The 23,396-nt window shown below is 48.3% G+C and overlaps 1 protein-coding gene across 2 annotated transcripts in view; it reads left to right on the forward strand.

Moving 5' to 3' along the window:
• Window positions 1–2,498: 2,498 nt before the first annotated feature.
• The window catches only part of SHROOM2 (shroom family member 2), a 163,021-nt gene continuing 142,123 nt past the window's right edge, over window positions 2,499–23,396 (forward strand). For both annotated transcript variants that reach the window (XM_054470833.2, XM_054470834.2), the window contains exon 1: window positions 2,499–2,810. In XM_054470833.2, coding sequence (XP_054326808.1) covers window positions 2,646–2,810 — 165 coding nt within the window. In that variant the 5' untranslated portion in view covers window positions 2,499–2,645. The remainder of the gene's footprint in view (window positions 2,811–23,396) is intronic.

Genomic DNA, 23,396 nt, shown 5'->3' on the forward strand with positions numbered 1-23,396 from the left:
GTAATCTGACAATGATTATATACGGTGAACATAAAATGTTAAAGATGACTTTAGGGCTGTATAGAATAATGCTGGATTTATGGAGACAATGAAATCACTGTCTCTGCTTTATAGTGAGTCCAGTGGTCTGAATTTTAGCCCCAGGTAAGAGCTTAGACTGAAGTCTATACCAGCTTGGGGTGGGGAGGTAGGGAGTGGGCTGTTTTGGGAGAAGGACATGTCTGCAAACTCTAATAAGCACACTGGGTATATTTATACGGCTCTTTATCTTTTGGTTTATCATATCCATCCATTTCTTAAACTTTGTGAGATAACTGGATTTACATGTAGTTGTAATGTGTCCAGAGTTGGTTCCTTCCGGTGGGTTCTTGGTCTTGCTGACTTCAAGAATGAAGCTGCAGACCTTTGCTGTGAGTGTTACAGCTCTTAAAGGTGGCACAGACTCAAAGAGTGAGCAGCAGCAGCAAGATTTATTGTGAAGAGCGAAAGAACAAAGCTTCCACAGCACGGAAAGGGACCGGAGCGGGTTGCCACTGCTGGCTGGGGTGGCCAGCTTTTATTCCCTTATTTGTCCCCACCCACATCCCACTGATTGGTCCATTTACAGAGTGCTAATTGGTCCATTTTGCAAACCTCTAGCTAGCCACAGAGCGCTGATTGGTGCATTTTACAATCCTCTTGTAAGACAGAAAAGTTCTCTGAGTCCCCACCCAACGGGCTTCACCTCTCAGTAAGGAATAATACAGGGAAGTCCTGTGCACCCTTCACTCTTCACCTGCCTGTTCCAATGGCAACACCTTACAAAACTACAGCACAATGTTACAACCTGGAATATGGACATGGATACAATCCAAGTCTTTTCAGATTTCCCGTTTCACATGCATTTAGTTCTGTGCAATTTAACTTAATCAACTTGGCAGCTCCTGTGACCATCACCACAGTCAAGATACTCAACTCGATTCTGAGAAGCACATTCCTTAAGCCTTCGTTTAATCTTTGAAAAAGAAAAAATCGCCTCATTCATCTAACTAAAGGCATTCAGAGACTGTAGTTGGAAGTTAATTATGGGGCAGTCACCACATGCCCAGCAGCATGACAGGTGCCCAGCGCCATGACGGGTGCCCAGTGGAGTTGCGACTCCGAATTCAATCGGTTGCATGAGACACCCCCACAGAATGCACCCCTCTCACTTGACCTCTGAAGAAAGACACCAGAGCTGAGATTTCTTGTCCCAGCTTGACAGTGGCAGAACCCACACCCGAGGACCCTTGACTCTTTGCCCAGTGCTCTCCCGGCTGTCCTGGATGCGTACTCCAGCATCGTCACCTCTGAAAAGGGCCTGGATGGAGCTGCTTAGAGAAAAGAGGTGTTCACCAGCGTTCAGCTACGTATACAAACAGCAACAAAAACAGCTTTTTTGCAAAGCATGTAAATACCTATCCATGCAGGTACTTTAGACCAGAGTTTCATGGAAACTGAAACCGAGCAGGAAGAGGTGGCACACATGTTGTCCGCAAACTTTCACCAATCCCAGACCTCCACCTCCCCTTTTCGGGGATGTAAACCTGGGAAACTTGAAGACCTTGTGGTCCAATCCTAGGCGAGTGGGGACAGCGTCTAGACGGAACGGCTTTCTGCGCGGTGGCTGTGGGAGGAGCGGCGGGCTGGCGCTGCGGGAGGGTGGGAAGGCCCTCGCGGAAACGGGGCACGGTCCTTCTGCGCCCGCCTTCCAAGCCCCTCCAGAGGCCGGACCCGCGCCCGGCCCAGGCTGCTGGGGGGCGCCCTTCCCGGCTCTCCAAGTCCAGAGTGTGAGTGCGCCCAGGGCCGCGCGGGACGGGCGGTCCCTCTGCCCCGGGACAGCGGCCACAGCGCGGGCACCAGGGCCTCCCGCGGCGATTCCGCTCTCACCTGCGCGGCAATCCGCGGTGCGCAAGAACAAAGTGTGGGCGCCGGCAGGCCGCGCGCCCCGAGACGGAGGAGGCCGGGGACTCCCGCCACGCCACCCCGCGCCCGCCGCCTCACCTGCCCGGTCCTGGCCTCCAACCGGCGGGCGGGGGCGCCCAAAGCTTCGAAGCACTGCAGAGCTCTGGCGCGGGAGGAAAGGCCCGACCTGGCGCCGGGGCCTCCGCCCCCGTCCCCGCCCGCGCTGGCTGCGCCGGCCCCGGGGCGCGCGCTCCTCGACCCCGACCCCGACCTCGCCGAACGGCGCGCGCGCCTGAGCGCCCCTCCCGGCCCGCTCCCCTCCTCCGGGCGAGAGAACCGGGGCGCGCCCCTCCCCAGCTCTCCCCGGTACGAGCGGCCGCGTGGGCCCCTGAGCACACACCTGACCCCGCCCCTCACCCTTTGGGCCGTGGGCTGGACCTCTGGACGCGCTCCCCGGGCCCGGCCCCGCGGTACGAGCTCTCGAGCGCGCCCGCCCCGCCCCCCATCGGCCCCGCCCCCTCCCGCCCCCTCCCGCCCCCTCCCCGCCGGCCCCGGCCCCGCCCCCTCCCGCCAGCCCTCCGGGCTCCCTCCGCCGCCGGGCCGGCACTTTCTTTCCAAGTTACGGCGCAAGTTCTGCGGCGCTCGGAGTCTCCCTCGCGATCCCACGGTCGGGACTGCCCGGAGGGCATGGGCGCGGGCCAGGGACGCTGAGCGGTCGCGCCATGGAGGGCGCCGAGCCCCGCGCGCGGCCCGAGCGCCTGGCCGAGGCCGAGACGCGGGCGGCCGACGGCGGGCGCCTGGTGGAGGTGCAGCTGACCGGCGGCGCCCCGTGGGGCTTCACCCTGAAGGGCGGCCGCGAGCACGGCGAGCCGCTGGTCATCACCAAGGTAAGGCGGCCGCGGGGCGCGGGAGGTGACAGCCCGGAGCTGGCCGCGCTGCGGGACGCGTCGGGGTACGGGCGCGGGAGGGGCGGTAGGCTCGCGCCCCCGGGTCTGGCGCGCGCGTCTGCTGGAGTCACCTGCCGGGCCTGGGCGCCGGGACCGGGCGCCGGGACCGGCGTGGGCGTGTGATCGTGGCGGTTCCCCGCGCCTCGCAGAGTTTAAATGGCTCCTGCCCAGAGTCCCTTTCCCCTCCCCCTCCCTCCTCCGGGCAGGGGCCTGGCCGGGTCCTCTGGCACTCCCGGGCCCGCCAGCGGCGGCCTGCACCTGCGGGGCTGCCTGGAGGCCAGGGGAGGAACGTGTCTCCGAGCCGTCCCCACCTATGTTTGCCTCTCTGGGGTCCCTGGTTCGGCACCCCTTGGACCCGTGCCTGTGATCACTACGAAACCCAGAGTAGCAGCTGTCGCCAGCGCAACTTCTCGATTCCCTTCAGCCTATCAATGTTTACTGACTTTAGGCTTCCAGTCCCAGATCCACTGCGCACTGGATACCTGCGCAAACTTAGAGAAACCTGAAAGCCTGCTTCTTAAGAGCAGGACCCGAGTTCTAATAATAAGAAAGAAATTCCAGCTGTATCTCATCAGGAATGTTGTGTGTGTGTGTGGTTTGCTTTAGAACATTGAATTTTATTGTCTCAAAACAAAATCCATCTGGAAACTTACCAGTTGAACCTGTATGAACTTGTAAAAGCAAACACATAAACAACAGTCCAGTCACCCTGTGTTCTAGTTAAAAGTGTGTAGTGGTCATTTTCTCTGGGAAGGGTTGAGTCGGACCTTTCGTGTGGACGAAGTTCCTTTTAAAATATAAAGATTCTTGGCGACTAGAAGCGTTTGAAGATAATTTACTGGTTTTCTCGGCTTTCCTGCCTCTCCACAGCAGGAAGAAATTAAGCGATTCCTAACCCGCTCCACTGGTAATCAGTTTGGGAATTGGGATGGTTTGGTTGTTCAAATAGCAAATGAGACACCAGCGTCTTCCATTCTATATTTTCTGTCGCTTTTATGATTACAAAACTTTGTGGAGGGATTTGGAGAAGCCTTGTTTAGCTTTGCACTAAATTTTTGTTGAACTCAGGAAAGAGGTTGCCATTGTTATAAATTTGACCAATGTGTAATCTTTTATCACATTGGCTTCTTTGGAAACACAGTGGACAGTCATAAAGTGTGTATACTCTGTCCAGCCAGAACACTCTTCTTTTTTTCCTTTTCTTTTCTTTCTTTCTTCTTTTTCTTTTCTTTTTTTTTTTTTTTTTTTTTTTTTTTTTTTTTTTTTTTTTGAGACAGGGTCTTGTTCTGTCTGCCTCCTGAGTAGCTGGGACCACAGATGGTGCGCCACCATGCCTGGTTAATTTTTTAAAATTTTTTGTAGAAACGGGGAGTTTCACCATTTTGCCCAGGCTGGTCTCGAACTCCTCTGCCTCCCAAAGTCCTGGCATTACAGGCATGAGCCACTGCGCTTGGCTCAGAATGTGGATTAATCCAAGCTTTGAATCTTCCTCTCCCAAAAGCTACTGAAAAGTAACTGGGGCTCATTAAAAAATAGCTTTTCTAATAGTTTTTTTTTTTCCACTTGTAATTAAATAGTTACATATTAGAGCCCTGGAACACTGTACAACTCACTTGCTATTTAGCAGACTCTGATTTGGGGATAGCTTGCGTTAAGGTAAGAGGGCACCTTCTCTTTATGATAATGAGGGTATCATTTGAAAGCCTCATGGGAGTGCGTGTAGTAGAACTGGGAGGGGTGTCAAGAACAAGGCTGGTTCGGTCCTGGTCTTCAGATGGAATTTTATCAGCCCATTTTATAGATGAAACAGCTGTGGCCCAGGCAGGGCAAATGGTGTATCCTGAGGTCACAAACTGTTGAGTCCTGGGAAAGGCCCTAAGAATCAGACTCTGGCCCCAGTGTTCAAGCGTGCTGCTCCCCTCCAGTCAGTGCCATCTGCTTGGGTCTGGGATCTCCTGCAATGCCATATTGAATACCTTCGTCACATCGATTAGGTGAGGGTTTGCCAGCCTTGGCATTGGGGACTTTGTGAGCTGAATCTGTCTTTGCTGTGGGGCTGCCCTGTGCTTTGGAGGATGCTCAGCAGCCTCCCCAGCCTCTACCTGCTTGATGCTACCGTCACCTCTCTCCAGGTGTGACGACAAAAATGTCTCCAGACATTGCCAAATGTCCTCTGGGGGCAAAATTAGCCTGGTTTTGAATCTCTTTTGTTAGATTAACTATATATCACCTTTGCTCTTAAAGGATTCTTGCTCTTAAAACTCGTGTTTATTTTTGAAGATACTGGCCTTTAGGGTGGTGTGTTTAGAGGCCCCTGGCATTGCCAGTGTTTGCATGGAGGGCTGTTTTCCTCCCACGCGTTGGCCCTGAGAATAGGCTTTATTTACATAGTCAAACTCAAACAAATACTTGCTTCATCTGCATTTTTGTAGCTGGAGAAAGGAAATTGAAGCAGGAACTCCCAAGCGCTGTGTTTTATGGGCATCCACAGTGGCTGTTCAGAATCAGGACTGACTATTCTCTGGGTCTAGTTTGAAGCTAAAGGGATACTAACTTCAGAGGAGTGGCATTCTTGGAATTTGGGGTGCATGCATGAAGCCCAGCAGAACCTCCGCTGACAGATGGTGACAGCATTCATCACTCTTCAGTACGTTTCTGCTGATTTCTGCCTTGAAATTTTGCTACAGTTGGTGAAAAAAATGCACTCAAACCCATATTTCCATGCTGCTGTTAGACAGGGGGCAGGAATAACGTCCGTGCTGTAGGAATCTACGTAACGGAAGTAGAGATGGTGGATATATGTGATCCTGGTGGGTTTTTTGCATGTTTCTGTTCCCATGCATTCAACCAGTGGAAGTCTTCCACTGGGGGGAGGGGAGGGGACTGATTTCTAAAATGTCACTAGAGTGGCTTGAATTCCACAAAGCTGTTTGGGGGATTCATTAGGAAGCGTTAAATACACCAGCTGGGTGTCAGCAGCCCCCTGTGGCCTCAGGAATGTTTGTTAAGGGAGGGAAGGAATGAAGCCCCAGCCTCTCCTGTTCACTATTTCTTAGAGTCTGCTCCCTCCCCCAAAAAGAATGCCAGAAGCCTTAGCCCGAAGCTCCAAAGAAGACAGTAACTTGGGCCTGGCCTAGCCCCAAGGGCAGCTCCTTTGGGAACCCATTGATTTTCGGGTTGCCATTGGGCACCAGAGCTGTTGTGTGCGACAAGACTGCTGTGGTCTGGGACGCTTGGAGGTCCCCCCACCTGCCTCACCCACCCCAGGGCTTCAGACTCTGAGAACATTTCTCTGGATTGGAGACAGAGGTTTGAAATGTCCTTTCCAGTGTGAATGCCAAAGACGGAATCAGGGCATATTTTGGGGGGTGTGCAGCCAGGTGGCGAGTGTCTTATGTAAAGTGTTAGCTGAGTCCTTGATTGCAGAGGGCACAGGGCTGAGACTAGTGGTTGGTGATGGGCAGGAGTGGAGGCCCCGCGCCTCTGATGTACCTTACTTATTGGTTTGGAAAGGGGGCTCCACTTTATGGGCCATGCCAAGTCGCCTCGTGACCCGAGGACCGGGGAGATCAGAGTGACCACCCTGGTCGGGATCAGTTCTTGTCTCATATGCCTTTATATTGGCTCCCAAGAGCCAACCAAGCTCTTTGTGAAATATCAGTAAAGGTTTTGAAAAAGAGGGACCTGATGAATTCAGCAGTGGGTCGGGAGCGGGTGACTCTCAACTTTGTGGCTGCTGGTAGATTTTTGTGCCCAGACGCAGTGTGCGGTCAACATCTGCACGAGGGAGTGCTGCTGCTTCTCCAGGTGTCTGAGAACCAGTGGGTGAGGGCTTGGATCTCCCCTGCCTCTGCCATCTCTGAGTGAGGTCTGAGTTGTAAAGCTTTACTCACTTTTTGATGCCAGCTACCGTGTTTTCTTCAGCTATTAGGATAAGTGTCATTATAAAGATCCATTTGTATTTAAGAATTAATAGTAAGGTTAAAAACCAAGAGGTGAGCTTTCTTTCCTGTGCTGAAAGACCCTTTCAGTTGGTAGGCCCACCTTGCCAACTGGCTTTCAAATCTATCTTTATTACCTTTTCCCAGCCTGTGAATTAATGTGACGCTGCTGAATTCTCATCCTTGTTCTCCAGCGATGTTTTGGGTGAGAGTGTGGAGTCAGGCAGTGAGCCTCAAGTCCTATTCCAGGGTCTGGGAGCTGGAGGCTTTGAGGGTCAGCTCTGGGAGGATTCTTCCTCTCTTAGACATTAACTCAGCTTGACTCACGCCTATGAATCCAGAGCCTTCTGCGATTATGAGAAGCTGTAAACATAAGCTATGCATCTCACTTCTGTACCAGGATGCGTTCGGTCTTCGTGGCTCAGTTATGAGTATTTCTTAACATGTCATAACATTGATCTTTTGAAAAAAAAAAAAAAAAAAGAAAACTAGTTTGCCCAAGAGCTAAAGGTAGAATAGTATGATAATGAAAGGCTCAGAACAAGTAGCAGTTTTCCCCTTATCCTAATGACCTGGGGGTTTCTTAATCTACCTTTGTAATTCATGGTCAAAAAAACTGGCTTGCCACTTGGGAAGGGCTGGTTTTTCCCTTTGGAAAGCATTTTGGAGTTGTCTGTCCCCTTGCCAGAGTTGTTTTGTATCAGCATGCAAATAAACCTGGATTTGTGGCCAAGTTCTTAGGGGCAGCAGAGAAAAGCTGGGGCTCTGTGGAACTTTTCTTCTTGCACACCGGGTGCAGTGGGAACATTCTACACGATAATGTTAGAATGTAAAAGCTGAATGGACTTTTTATTCAGGTCTTCTTTTACTTTCAAGCACTGTAGTCAGGAGTGGGGCAATTCTTGAAGGATAAATTCTGCAGGTTTCTGCAAGCCCTCTTCCTACACATGCAAGCCGAAAACTTTAACCCACATGAAGGATTTTGAAAGAGTTCTGGGTTGCCTGTTGCTTTTTTAGGCCTTTTAAAAAATATCACCAGTGCCGGGCACGGTGGCTCACGCCTGTAATCCCAGCACTTTGGGAGGCCGAGGCGGGCGAATCACCTGAGGTTGGGAGTTCAGGACCAGCCTGACCAACATGGAGAAACCCTGTCTCTACTAAAAATACAAAAAATTAGCCGGGTGTGGTGGTGCATGCCTGTAATTCCAGCTACTCTGGAGGCTGAGGCAGGATAATCACTTGAACCCGGGAGGCAGAGGTTGTGGTGAGCCGAGATCTTGCCATTGCCCTGGGCAACAGGAGCAAAACTCCATCTCCAATAGAATAGAATAGAATAGAATAGAAAGAAAAAAGAAAAGAAAATCACCAGTATCTGATACAGGGAGGGTGTATTCTGGAGGAATTGTTGTCCTTTACCTTGTGGGATGCAGTATTTGGGCTGTCCTGTAGTAGAGCCAGCCTGTTCCCATTATGGATGTGAGTGTTCCAGCTTCTCTTTGGGGGAACATGTCTTAGAAGGATAATACTGTATCATTAAAAAGAAAAAATTGGACAAACCTCATTTGGTTGAACCTCAGAACTAGGATGTTCTGAATTGCAAAGCAAAGGTAACTTTTTTTCCCCACATAAGGAGCCCCTGGGCTGTTTTTTTTGTTTGTTTGTTTGTTTTGTTTTTTTAAATCCCCAGCGTATTAAGTTGCAGGCAATGAGGGCTGCTTCTCTTGGATGGAAAGGGAAGAAAAACCGCATTTTGGCTTGGCTAGGAAGGGCTGAGATTATCTTTCTTTTGGCAAAAGGTGACTTTCAGATCAAAGGCAAATTGTCAAGGTCAACAAGAACCCAGGCAGGGTAGACTCTCTGTCCTTGAAAGGTAACACTTCCTTAATCGTAGAAGGGAAGGGGCAAGCATGATAGCGTATTTTTTTTTTTTTTTTTTTGAGACGGATTCTTGCTCTGTCTCCCACACTGGAGTGCAGTGGCATGATCTTGGCTCACTGCAACCTCCGCCTCTGGGGTTCAAGCAATCCTCCCACCTCAGCCTGGGGTTACAGGCGCACACCACCACGCCCGGCTAATTTTTGTATTTTTAGTAGAGACAGGGTTTCATCATGGTAGCCAGGCTGGTCTCTAACTCCTGACCTCAAGTGAACCGCCCGCCTTGGCCTCCCAAAGTGCTGGGATTATATGAGCCACCGCGACAGGCTAGGAGTGTCAGTGTATCTTTTATGAGGTTTTATTTTATCAAAGTGGCTCTTGCACAGTATGAATTATCAAGTAGTTCTTCAAGGGTGCTTATATGCTACTGGTCATTTGGCCTGACTACTGATCATTTCCCCCTCCCTGGAGACAACTATCAAAACGTCTTAGCTGATTTCTTTTGGTATTTCCGTCCATATCCCTAAATGATGGCTTATATTGTATATTGCTGCAACTTTTGTTTATTAGCTTGTTCTTCCCAATGTAGGATATTAGGATGTAGCCTTTTTTCCGCTCTTTTTTTTTTGAAAGTCTCATCCTGCCGCTCAGGCCAGAGTGCAATGGCATGATCTCGGCTTACTGCAACCTCCACCTCTGGGGTTCAAGCGATCCTCCCACCTCAGCCTCCCGAGTAGCTGGGATTACAGGCTCGAGCCACCATGCCCAGCTAATTTTTATATTTTTAGTAGAGATGGGGTTTCGCCATGATGGCCAGGCTGGTCTCAAACTCTTGGCCTCAAGTGATCTGTCCGCCTCAGCCTCCCAAAGTGCTGAGATTACAGGCATGAGCCACTGCGCCTGGTCCTTATTTCCACTCTTTTCCAATGCTCACCTACCCTCCCCCAACTACTCAGGCACAATTCTTGGCCCTTCATACCCCTAATGTAATGACATCATAATTTTTTGCTGTGGGGCCATCCTGTGAATTGTAGGATGTTGAGCAGCATACCTAGCCTCTTCCTTTCTTGTTTATTTTGAGACAGGGTCTTGCTCTCTTGCTCAAGCTGGAGTGCAGTGTCATGATCACAGCTCTCTGCAGCCTCCACCTCCTGGGCTCAAGTGATCCTCCCCCCCTCAGCCTCCTGAGTAGCTGTGACTACAGGTGCATGCCACTAAGCCCAGCTAATTTTTGTATTTTTTGTAGAGATGGGGTTTCACCATGTTGCTTGGGTTGATCCTGAACTCATGGCCTCAAGTGATCTTCCCACCTTGGCCTCCCAAAATGTTGAGATTACAGGCGTGAGCAACTAAGGCTGGCCTCTTCCCCGCTCTGAGGAGCATGGGGTTAACAATATTCAGTGTTTATTTTGGTTGCTATTGCTATCACTGCTGAGTCTGGGGGTACATACTGTGGAGTCCTGATAAGTTAGCATCAATGAAGAAGGGACCCCACGGTGGGAGAGAACAATTGTTCTGAGAAACTGCTAACCACAAACAACTCTATTTGCATGTAGCTTCTCCAGCATGATCCTATAAAACTTCCCTCCAGCCCCTGCCTCTTTGCAGACAACCCCTTCTCTGCTGTCTTCCCCGTTGCTCCCTTGCAACGTACTTTTTCTCTAATAAACTAGTCTTCTCTTCTCTTCTCTTCTTTTCTTTTTTCTGAGATGTAGTTTCGCTCTTGTTGCCCAGGCTGGAGTGCAATGGTGAGATCTCGGCTCACTGCAACCTCCGCCTCCCAGGTTCAAGTGATTCTCCTGCCTCAGCCTCCTGAGTAGCTGGGATTACAGGCGCCCGCCACTACGCCCGGTTAATTTTGTATTTTTAGTAGAGATGGGGTTTCTCCATGTTGGTCAGGCTGGTCTCGAACTCCCGACCTTGGGTGATCCGCCCGCCTCGGCCTCCCAAAGTGCTGGGGATTACAGACATGAGCCACCACGCCCAGCCATAAACTAGTTTTTCTTTAACTGACTACTGTCTCAGTAAATTCTTTTACTGCCCGTGACTTTGGCCCCGGCCAGTGTACCCACAACACAAGTTTCTGCAGTCAGTAGGGTTCAGGATAGTTTTCTTTGCTTAATTTTCAGTGCACTTATCCTTGATTCATCCCTCAAACCCTCCCCAGTGATGAAATATCTCTTAATATATTCAGACACACTGGGGGTCATCTTTTGAGATCTTCTCTGTCTGAAAACAGCATGATTTTTATCTTGACAGTAAATTGTTTGGGCGTAGTCCTGAATGGAGACAGTTCTCCCACAGCACTCTGAAGGTGGTGTCCACTCTGCTGTTGTGCAGTACTGCTGGAGGGAGATCAGACGTTTTTGTTTCTTGATCTTTTGTACTAGGTCTACTTTTTCCCTCTTCTTTTTCTTTTTCTTTTTTCTTTGTTTTTTTTTTTTTTTTTTTTTTTTTTTTTTTGAAGAGACAGGGTCTTGCTGTGTTGCTCTGGCTGGAGTGCAGTGGCTATTCACAGGCACGGTTATAGCAACACTACAGCCTTGACCTCCTGTGCTTAACTGATCCTCCCACCTCAGCCTCCCAAGTAGTTGGGTTTACAGGTGTGTACCACTATGCCCAGCTCTCTTATTTTGCATTTCTTTGTATTTTTGTTCTTCCTGGAAGATTTTGTTCAACATCATCTTCTAATCTTTCCATTAAGTTTTAAATGTATGTCCTCATTTTTTCCCCAGATTCTAAACTTTTAAAATTTGTTTCTCAAATGTTCCTTTTTCATACCATACTGATCTTGTTTCATGATTCTTCCATATCTGTGGCAGTATTAAACTGGTCTCTAAAAATGGCCTCTTTTTGCATAGATTGTTTCTGAGCTCTGCTTTTGTTGTTTGTTTTGGCTGCTTTCTTCCCTGTTAGAGGTTGTCTTCAAATGTCTAGTGCTCCTTGGCCGTCTGCTGGTATTGAAGGTTGGGTTCCCCAAAATGCCGTTTGGACACTCTGTGCATGGGGGTGAGTGATCAGGTGAAGCTGTTTCCCTGGGTATTCCTCTAAGGCAGGGAGGCGACCATGTTTTTGTCAGATACTTTTTTTCTATTTAATAAACTTCTGGTGTAGTGCAGGTTGAAAAGTAATGGGAAGTCTGCCAGTTGAGGGGATCTCTGCTTTGCTCAGCTGGGCGAGAGTGGTCATCTCTGCCCCCCAACTCTGGCTGTAGTGGTTCCAATTTGGAGGGAAGGTTACCACTAGGCAGAGGAGGCAGTGCTTGCTTGCTTGCATCCAGAGCTGGATCTTGCTCTCAGTTCCTAACTGTTTCTAGGTAATCCTCTGTCTGTCCAAGTAGAATCATTCCTATTTTATTGTGGTATCATGGGGATTAAATGAGGCAACACATAAAGCTATCTCTAGTAAATTCAAATTCCGCCTCACTTCTCTTCCTCACTTTCCCTACTCAATCCTGATTCATTAAGAATTTGGAACTTTGGGAGGCCGAGGTGGGAGGATTGCTTGAGCCCAGGAAGTCAAGACAAGCATGGGCAACAAAATGAGACCTCATCTCTACAACAAATACAAAAATTAGCCAGGCAAGGTGGTGTGTACCTCCAAGTCCCAGCTACTTGGGAGGCTGAGGTGGGAGGATCGCTTTGAGCCAAGGAGGTTGAGGGTGCAGTGAGCCAAGATCACACCACTGCACTCCAGTCTGGGCGACAGAGTGAGACTCTGTCTCAAAAACAAAAAATAAATAAAAAATAAAAATAAAATAAAAGATACATCTAATGCCCAGCATCAGTACATCTCCTATGTTATTTGTAGCCCACCAGAAGTGATTCTTTCCTCTCCTCTACCAAAAAATTTATTTTTTTCTAGAATAATAGTGTTTCTTATTTTTATAATATTAATAAAGGGAGTAGCTCTTTCAGATCAATGTGGTATTCAGAGTAGGGTTTTTATTTGTTTTTTTGTTTGTTTTGATATGGGGTCTCGTTCTGTCATTCAGGCTGGAGTGCGGTGGTGTGATCACGGTTCACTGCAACCTCAGCCATCTGGGCTCAAGCAGTCTTCCCACCTCAGCCCCCCCAGGTATTAGGACTACAGGCACATGCCACCTCACCTGGCTAATTTTTTGTATTTTCTGTAGAGGTAGGGTTTTGCCATATTGCCCAGGGTGGTCTCGAACTCTTGGGGTCAAGTGATCTACCCACCATGGCTACCCAAAGTGTTGAGATTATTGATGTGAGCCACTGTTCCTGGGCCAGAGTAGCGTTTTAAAAAAGTAGTTTTGGGAAGTGGCAATAGTGGGAAAGATGAAGATTCAGTATCCCTGTGACAACACTCTATTTCTTCACTCTTTCAATCTTTGGAGTAGAAAATCTGTTAGGGTTTAGAGTGGGACCCACAAGTGTGGCAGAAATGCTGCCTGCCCGAGTCCTTGTTGCCTCCTCCTCTCTGACGCTGTTGGGCCGCATTTCCCAGCCTCCCTAGCAGTTAGCTGTAGCCACGTGACACTTCTACCCTGGGGAGTGCAGCTGCAGCCATGCCTGCCATTTTACTTTTCCCCTTCTGGCTGCCTGGAATGAAGATGGCCGCAGGGCAGAGTTCATCAGCTTGGATCCCTGAATGACTGCAGAGGTGGCTGCACATGCTATGGTCACCATCCATGGTGAGCAAGAAGTAAGCCTCTGCTGTGTTTGGGCCATTCATTATATGTTTTTTGGATTACTTGCTGTAACAGACTATTCTCACAAATGAAATGCTGGGAGAAATCAGAAGGTTTCCTTTTAGCAAATATACCCAGCTTTAAGAGGCGGAATATACGGTGCTTCTTTTACACCCATGCTGGAAGGAGTGAGGAAAGCATCACTGTGGGTGTCCAATTAGCATGAAGCCTATTCCCTGCACACTTATTATATAAAATGAGACCTCCATGCACATTGGCTTCTTTCCACCTCCTTACCCTTTTCTCTCAGCTGGTAATTTATTCCCCACCCACCGCCCCACTTGCTCTTCCTTCTCCTCCCCGGGGATGATTTCCTGGGAGCCCTGGAGCATTAGGGCAGGAGGCCGGGAGAATGCCCAGTCTAGATAATTAGTCCTAGGTGGGGCTGGCCGGGGGCACAGGGGGTGGGGTGGGTGGCCAGCTGCTGTTAGGATGATTTCAGGGATTGGACCTTCCTCCTGGTGGTGGTGTCCTTTCTTTAACTGCCTTGGTTAAAATGCAAATATTGCCTGGGAGGGCTACACATTGTCATCATTAACAGAACTGCCTTCATCAGATTAATTAATTATAGTCCTGTATGGCAGACTTTTTTCCCCCTGGTAATAGCACCCAGACACATGAATTAGACCAGCAAAGAAAGGAGAGATAAAGTTGAAAGCCAGATGAAAGCCAAGTAAAACTGGCCTCGGGAGGAAGGTGGAGCTGGCGGAGTGGGAGTGCTGAGGAAAGACCTTGTCTGTTCAGGTACTGGCCACCTACAAAGAGGAGTTAGGACAGCCTGTGGAGGAAGGTGGTAGGGAGAGCAGGGGCCCAAGTCCAGCTGAAAGCCCTCCCTGGACTTGCAAAAGAGGTGAAAGAGATTCTTTACCTATGGCTTGCAGATTCTGAAGCTGACGAAATTCCACATCTATTGGTGTTAATTGTGCATCTGTTTGCAAATTTGTAAACATAGTGATATTTATCTCTGCTAATTATATAATGCTTTGTACAGTGTCTTTTTTTCTTGTTGCACAATTAAAATGAAAAAAATTGAAAATAAAGGAAAAGATTGATCCATAGCCCAAAACATGTAATAATCTTATTTCTGAAAGTACAGCTGTATTGATTTTTCCCCATCTCTGTGGAATTCTTTGCTTTGAACCTCGTAGATCTAATTTTTAATTGCTTGAAAACCCTTAAGAATTACATTGTCAACAATCTTTGGAATCAGATGAAAGGAGTTTAATTTTATGTATGCCACTTGACGTTTTAAGAAATGGTATGTTTTGTTGTGGAATATATTGAGTTTTATAATTTAGGTTTTTCTAGACAGGCATATTTTTAAAAACCCTAATTTCTGGAAAACGCAGTGTACTTTATATTGGTCAAATATGTCAGTCTTTCAAACAACTATACTTTTTTGTATGTGCAGCTTTTCTTAACATTTTCATTATGTTTAGATCCCCTGAATCTTGAATTAAAGTTTGGAAAGAAAACATCTGGACTTGAAAAGACAGGCCTGCTGCTGCTTCAATCATATTTATTTTGTGTTGATTTAATGACAGAGCTCTCATACGCTGATGCCATTAGGGTTTGGGACAGAGCCATTTCCACTCCCCCTCCTTATTTTTAGTGGCTGGTGTTTTGGGGACAGGTAATTAAAACTTGTACCACTATGCATGGTTGTGAAATCTCAACACAAAGGTAAAGTTCACATTCTCGGCTGGTTCCTGAGGATGCACCTCCTTGTACCCTGAGGCAGGAACTTGCTTTGCTTTTACCGAGAGTTTAATTCTATTTTTTTTTTTTTTTTTGAGATGGAGTCTGGCTCTGTCACTCAGGCTGGAGTGCTGTGGCATGATCTTCGCCCACTGCAACCTTTGCCTCCCCGGTTCAAGCAATTTTCGTGTCTTAACCTCCTGAGTAGCTGAGATTACAGGTGCGCCACCGCGCCCGGCTAATTTTTGTATTTTTAGTGGAGATGGGGTTTCGCCATGTTGGCCAGGCTGGTCTCGAACTCCTGACTTCAGGTGATCTGCCTGCCTCAGCCTCCCAAAGTGCTGGGATTACAGGTGTGAGCCACCACACCTGGCCTGAGAGTTTAATTTTTAATTCTTAAATTACCCATTAATTAAGAATTTTTAATTTTTAAATTACCCATGTTGTAATTGCTTCACTGAAAAAAATGTTCAATTCATATGAAAACCCTTTATTTCCCCTTCCTTCTATTTTTACAGTGGCTTCCACTGGTTCTTTTCCTTTGCCATCTACTAGAAGGTTGGATTTCTTGAAGGTCCTTTTGTCTGTCCTCTCTCTCTCATCTAGGTGGTCTCATGTGCTTCCTTGAAATAACGTGCCTATAGACAACGCTCATATCTATATGTGCAGCCTCAACTTCTCTTCTTTTTTTTATTTTCAATGACCATTTTACCAAATCAACTTTTCGTCTGAACTCTAGGATGGCCCTTGTGTGTTGCTGAGGCCCTTTAAACTCAGCACGATCCAAATGGGAATCATTCATCTTCCTTTACCTTCTCTAATTCTGGATTTCTAATCTTGATCATCAGTTTATCCCCAAATCTAGAAGTCATCCCTGATGCCTTCCTCCCCTTAACCTCTCACAGCCAGTTGATCACCAGTCCTTTGGAGCCTAAATATGGGGTGTGCATTGCTTTCTTCTCATGCCCAGCATTACTGCCTCCAGTGGTTTGCTCCAGTGACTGCCTGGGCAATCACAGTAGTCTGTAACATGCATACTGCTGCTCACCTCTTCACATGGCAGACTCTTGAGACCTCCAGTAGTGGGTGTGCCAAAACAGTGGTCTACTTCTCATGCTCTTGCTGGAAAAGCCTCAGTAATTTCTCATGGGACACCTTAGCTAGGCATAGAAGGCTTATTTATTTTATGTATTATTATTATTATTATTTGAGATGGAGTCATGCTCTGTCACCCAGGCTGGGGTGCAGTGGCGTGATCTTGGCTCACTGCAACCTCCGCTTCCCAGGTTCAAGTGATTCTCTTGCCTCAGCCTCCCAAGTAGCTGGGATTACAGGCACCTGCCACCATGCCTGGCAAATTTTTGTATTTTTAGTAGAGATGGGGTTTCACCATGTTGGCCAGGCTGGTCTTGAACTCTGGACCTCAAGTGATCCACCCGCCTCAGCCTCCCAAAGTGCTGAGATTACAGGCGTGAGCCACCATGTCTGGCCACTTTATTTTTATTTTATAGAGATGGGGTTCTCATCTCTGTCACCCACTGGAGTGGGTGGTATGCAGTGGTGTAATGATAAATCATGTAACCTCAAGCTCCTGAGCACAAGTGATTCTGCCCCCAACCCTTGCCTCAGCCTCCCAAATAGCTGAGACTACAGGCATGTGGCACCATGCTCAGGTAATTATTTTTATTTTTTGTAGATACAGAGTCTCACTGTGTTGCCCAGGCTGGCCTTGAACTCTGGCCTTAAGCAACCCTCCCACCTTAGAAGGCTTTTTATGTTTTATCTCCTGCCTATTTTCCACCTTCATTTGCCAGTAACTCTTCATGTAACACTGTATTAGTCTGTTCTCACGCTGCCAGACATACCCGAGACTGGGTAATTTATAAAGGAAAGAGGTTTAATGGACTCACAGTTCCACGTGGCTGGGGAGGCGTCACGATCATGGCAGAAGAACAAGGAAGAGCAGAAGGATGTCTTAATGGCGGCAGGCAAGAGAGAATGAGAGCTATGTGAAAAGGAAAACTCCTTATAAAACCATCAGATCTCATGAGACTTACTCATTACCATGAGAACAGTATGGGGGAAACTGCCCCCATGATTCAATTATCTCCCATCAGGTCCCTCCCATAACATATGGGAATTTTGGGAGCTATAATTGAAGATGAGATTTGGGTGGGGACACAACCAAACTGTATCCAACACTTTAGCTGAGTATGAAAAGTTCTTCATGCTTTAGCATCTGCCTTTTCCCTGGCCTCATCTTCTGCTGTTACCCACCTTGATCCTTCAGTCCTGCATTGTCTAATATGGTGGCCATTTGTCATATGTGACTGTTGAACAGTTGAAATGTAGCTGGTTCAAATTGAGATACACTGTAAATTAAAATTTACACTGGATTTTAGACTTAGTCTGAAACACAAAAGATGTAAAATATTTTAATAATAATTTCTTTATTATGTTGGAATTATAATATTTTGACTACATTGGGTTAAGTAACTCAAATATATTATTAAAATTAACCTGGCCAGGCATGATGGCTTGTGCATGTAATCCTAGCACTTGGGAGGTCAAGGTGGGCCAATCGCTTGAGCCCAGGAATTCGAGACCAGGCTGGGCAACATGGTGAAACCCCGTCTCTACAAAAAAAAATACAAGAAATTAGCCAGGCATGGTGACTGGCACCTGTAGTCCAAGCTGCTTGAGAGGCTGAAGTGGGAGGATCACCTGAGCCCAGGAGGTTGAGGCTGCGGTGAGCTGTGATTGTGCCACTACACACCAGCCTGGGTGACAGAGTAAGAAAGACCCTGTCTCAAAAAATAAAAATTAAAAATAAAAATAAAATTAATTTGACATATTCCGTTTTACTCTTTGAAATGTAGCTCCTAACCAATTTGAAGGTAGATGTGTGGTGCTCTTATTTCTGTTGGACAGCTCCGCTTAACCTTTTTTTTTTTTCTAAGAGAGATGGGGTCTTAAGCTATGTTGCCCAGGCTGGACTTGAGCTCCTGGGCTCAAGTGATCTTCCCACCTCAGCCTTCTGATGTGTTTGGCACTACAGTCGTGCCTCACCATGCCCAGCTTGCTTCAGACTCTTGTTAGGCAAAGTGTGGTTTTTAGGTCAGCACATCCGCATCACCTGGGAGCCTGTTAGAACTGCAGAATCTCAGCCCCTGCCCCATACCTGCTGAATCAGGACCCATATTTTAACAACGTGATTCAGTCACATGGTAAAAAGTTTGCTGAGTGCTGCTTTAGAGAATGATTTGCTGGTCTCCCAGCATCCTCTGTTATTTGAGGCTTTGCAGAGGTTCTGAGACATTCACAGTTTTGTGGAAGGCTTTGCTCAGATTACATCACCCAGGCGAAGTGGCCCGAACTGTCCATCCCCGGTCATGTGGAATGCCCTCGGTGGCCCTCTGTAATCATTGGTCTTGCAGCATCCTCAAGCCTACTTGACCCGGGAGGTCCCTGAGAGTGGGGACTGGCTCTGTTTCATTGCTGGTATCGCAGGCATATTGCCTGACATGTAATAGGTCCTCAAATATTAAAGTCCTTTAAACACAGCTTACACGTAGCCTTGAGATGGGACGAACGACTGCACATTGTTACACTGTTCTGAGCACCATTAGGTCCTTTGTCCCCTTCGTTTTTATAAGGACCGTCTAAGACAAGGTAACTTGGGCTGAGAGTGATCTGCCTGGGTCATGCAGGTCGTACATGGAGTCAGGATCTGAAGTCTCCATCTGGGTGACATCACAGTTGCAGATTTCTTTTTTTCTTTCTTTTTTTTTTTTTTTTTTTTTTTAAGGAAACAGCATCTTGCTGTGTCACCCAGGCTGGAGTGCAGTGGCGTGATCACAGTTCCCTGCAGCCTTGACCTCCTGGGCTCAAGCAATCCTCCCGCCTTAGCCCCCTGAGTAGCTGGGACCACAGGCACACACCACCTCAACTTCTGACTTGGTTTTTTTTTAGTTTTTTTTTTTTTTTTTTTTTTTGTGGGGATGGGGTCTTACTGTGTTGCCCAGGTTGGTCTTGAACTCCTGAGCTCAAGCGGCCCTCCTGCCTCGGCCTCCCAAAGTGCTGGGATTACAGTTGGGAGCCACCACCCCTGGTAGCATCCCAGCTGTTTCTCCCTCTTTACCTCCTTGCTAAACAAGACACTCAAGCCTATCTTACTGTGTAAGCCACATAAGCCATACAAAGACTTCTTAAAAATAATTTTTAAAAAATTTATAGGCTCAAAAGATTTTAGATTTTTTTTTCTAAAACAGAAATGCACACAGCAGCCTTGCTTTGCGGTAACCCTTGGTTCTGTGGGGATAGGACTGGCTCAGGTGCCAGAGGCTGGGTGGAGAGGCAGGCCTCCATGCTGTCTCTTTGGTGCCTGCACCCAGGACTCCAGAGAAGGGTGCCCGGCGCTTTTCCCACCTGACGGTGCTCCGTGCTTTCAGGAAGAAAGCAGAACTGACTGCCACCCACTACCAGATTCAGGAGCCTCTCCTGTCTTCCTGGGAAGGTGGTTTTGATGAGGTACTGATGAACTTGGGCCTGGTTTTTACAAAATGAGCATAGCCATCAGTTGTTACATTGCACACAGCCAACTCTTAGGAGGGGCTGCCATCACAGACCACCTCCGGACACAGAAGTCAGGATTTTAGGCTTTTCTCCTATGCATGCAGTATACTCCATGGGCATACAAGGGAAAAGTAGTGCTGGTGAGAATCTGCCAGCACTGTTGGGCAGCACGGGTTCTCGACAGGTGTTGTTTTATGTGCGTGTGGTGGATATAAGGACCACCAACCAATCTCGATAACAAATCTAGCCGTTTAAACATCCACAGACATTTTAACGGTCCTAACCTATGGTCACTCACAGTGTCTGGCCTTGAGAAGATGGACTGGGTGGGTTGAGGAAGGCCCACTGGGTTAACTAGATCGTGCCCGGGTTGGGAGGATGGCACGTTAAATTCTGTGGTGTCTGATGTCTCTTTCTGGTAGCTCCCCGTCTTCCTTTGACAACTCCCCAGTGGACGAGGTCTTTGGAGAGGTGGAGGCTGAAGGAGCATGTGCTCATGGTGCAGCAGGAGGTGGTGTGTGACTTAACACTCCTTCCCAGGACTCTGAGTCTCAAGCAGGGCAAGGGCTGGGTGCAGTCAGCTCTGTGGCCTGCTGTGGCTGATGGGCTGGGGCCCAGAGACAGCAGCTTGGATGCAACGGTCTACAAGACCAGCCTCCCCAGGCTCCTTGTCTCTGGCTAATTTCTGACCCTTTACCTAAGACTTCCAACAATCCTTACATTCCTGGTAGCATCTTAGTAAATCACCCTTTCGCTTAGATATAGGAATTCGTTTCCGTTGCTTGCAACCAAGAAACCCATAGCCTGAAACAGCCTAGTAGGAAACCTGCAGACCTGAGATCAGTGGGACCTTACCAGTTTGTTGTTTGTGGCCCTCTGCAAACGTGCCATCTGACCCACTGCAAGGAAGAGTCTCTGCTTCAGAAGGTCAGAGGAGCGGCATCCTGAGACTGGCTGTGGTGAGCTGGTGGATACAGCCATCTCCTGCACACTGACCTGGGTGGCTGTCCCCAGACCTCTGAAAATTGGGAGGAACCAGGGTTTCCTTTTTACCCTCACCAGCACTGCCCAGTCTGGAGCCCTGGAGGGTGGAACATTGTAGGAATGACTCCTGGGCTCTGTGGAACCCCTACTGTATGCCAGCAGCTGTGCATTATGCCGTGAGTTCCTGGACTCTGGGAACTGCTGTTATCCCGTATCAGCAAGTCACATGGCACTGGAGTGGTGCAGTCAGAATCCACATAGCGGCCAGGCACAGTGGCTCATGTCTGTAATTCCAGCACTTTGGGAGGCTGAGGTGGGTGGATCATTTGAGGTCAGGAGTTCGAGACAAGCTTGGCCAACATGGTGAGACCCTCATGTCTACTAAAAAAAAAAATACAAAAGTTAGCCAGGAGTGGTGGTGTGTGCCTGTAATCCCACTCGGGAGGCTGAAGTAGAAGAATTGCTTGAACCTGGTAGACGGAGGTTGCAGTGAGCCGAGATTGCACCACTGCGCTCCAGCCTGGGCGACAGAGTGAGACTCTCTCAAAAAATAAAAAAAAAATAAAAGAATGCAAGTAGCATCTGCCAAATCTCCACTGTGCTCCAGGCACTGGTCAACTTTATGTGAACTTCACAGTGGTTCTGTGGGGTAGGTTTATACAGTTGTTATTGGTGTCATGAACTGAATGTTTCTGTCCCCCCCAAATTCCAGTGTTGAAATCCTAACCCACAAGGTGATGGTATTAGGAGGTGGGGGCCGGGTGTGGTGGCTCACACCTCTAATCCCACTTTGTGGGGTTGAGGTGGGCAGATAACTTGAGGTCTGGAGTTTAAGACCAGCCTGGCCAACATGGTGAAACCCTGTCTCTACTAAAGATTCAAAAATTAGCCAGGCATGGTGGCAAGCACCTGTAATCCCAGCTGCTCGGGAGGCTGAGGCAGAATGTAGGGCTGAGACTGGAGTTGGGCCTTGTATAGCGGAGGGAAGTCAGGGATGGAGGCCAAGATGGGCTGGTTTTCCTGCTGCTGCTGAAAGGAAACCAATTAATGGGAGAAGACTTGAGTTGGGACTTAAGGAGAGTATCTATTGTGGTTCTCACGAGTTGGAGTGGAATCTCTTGAACCTGGGAGGCGGAGGTTGCAGTGAGCTGAGATCGCGCCATTGCATCAAAAAAAAACAAAAAACAAGAGGTGGGGTCTTTGGGAGGTGATTAGGAATAGGATCAGTGCGCTTATAGAAGAGACTCAGGTAGTTCTTCCTCCCTTCTATCCTGTGAGGACACAGTGAGAAGGCGCCTCCTGCAAACCAGGAAGTAGGTCCGCAGCAGACACTGAATCCGCCATGTCTTGACCTTGGGCTCCCAGCCTCCAGAGCTATGAGCAATACATTTCTGCTGTTTATGAGCCTCCCAGCCTGTGGTGTTTTGTTACAGCATCTTGAACTAAGACAGTTAGTGAGGAGCGTTAGGGTTAGAGAGGTTGAGAAACCTGCCCGTGGTTATGGCAGGGCCAGTCTTTTCACTCGCACAGCAGGCACATCGCTGGGGCCCATGAAGATGTTCTAGTTTTCACAAGAAGAAAATGAACTTTTAGGTCCCCAAAAATGTTTTGAGATAAATTGTTCCAATATTTAATGATTCACTATATAATATTAATATATATAAAATAATCAAATACGTCAAGTTGAATAGATTAATTGAAACACATTAATGATCTAGATTAAGTGTGTATGTGTGTGTGTATATATATATTCTTGTACCAGCACAGTCATCACATACAACTTTAATCCTTTTTTTTTTGAGACAGAGTCTCACTCTGTCGCCCAGGCTGGAGTGCAGTGGCACTATCCCGGCTCACTGCAACCTCCACCTCCCGGGTTCAAGCAATTCTCATGCTTCAGCCTTCCAAGTAGCTGGGATTACAAGCCTGCGCCACCACACCTGGCTAATTTTTGTATTTTTAGTCGAGCTGGGCTTTCACCATGTTAGCCAGGCTATTCTCCAACTCCTGGGCTCAAGGTATCCTCCTGCATTGGCCTCCCAAAGTGCTGGGATTACAGGCGTGAGCCACCATGCCTGGCCCAACTTTAATCCTTTTTTATGGAGATGGGGTCTAGGGAAGGCCTGCCGGGCCCTGGGTCGCAGCTGGCAAGTGAAGGGGTTAGGTTCCTACCCATTCTGTCTGGATTCAGGAGCCTCATGAAGGTCCCTGCCTCGAGTATGTCTGAGCCTGGATGATCCCCGAGCACAGTCACAGCCAGCCCCGTCGCCATGCCTAGCGCATAACAGATGCTCAGTAGATGTTTGGTAGGTGCAGGAAAGCCAGCCTGTGAAAGGGCGCTCATCCTTCCTGCATTCAAGCATCAAGCCTGGTATCAGAGCTGGGGTCATTCTGCTGCTTTGTTTCAGGCGTGCAAGTTTGGGGGCAAATGTCGTAGTGTCCCCAGGAGCAAGCAGGTTGCACAGGGGGCTGTTTCCATGAGCCTGGGCTGAGGGGACCTGTCGGGAGGCCGGCAGCCCTGGGAGACAGGAACAGGCTTCAGGTGTTTCTAAGGATCAAGGCCTTGTCGTATTGTAAAGACATCACAAAATCAGGCTTCTAGAGGCCTCATAGCAACAGGCGTGTCACATAGCCTGTGCTGTGCCACGGAAATAAAACCCGAGTTCAGGACTGCATGCTGCCTGCTGGTCTAGGCCGTAAAAAAGCTGTCCATGCCCCAACAAAAAAGTAAAGCAGAGA

This window comes from Pongo pygmaeus, chromosome X, assembly GCF_028885625.2.
Source record: "Pongo pygmaeus isolate AG05252 chromosome X, NHGRI_mPonPyg2-v2.0_pri, whole genome shotgun sequence".
In the NCBI taxonomy this organism is placed as follows: Eukaryota; Metazoa; Chordata; class Mammalia; order Primates; family Hominidae; genus Pongo; species Pongo pygmaeus.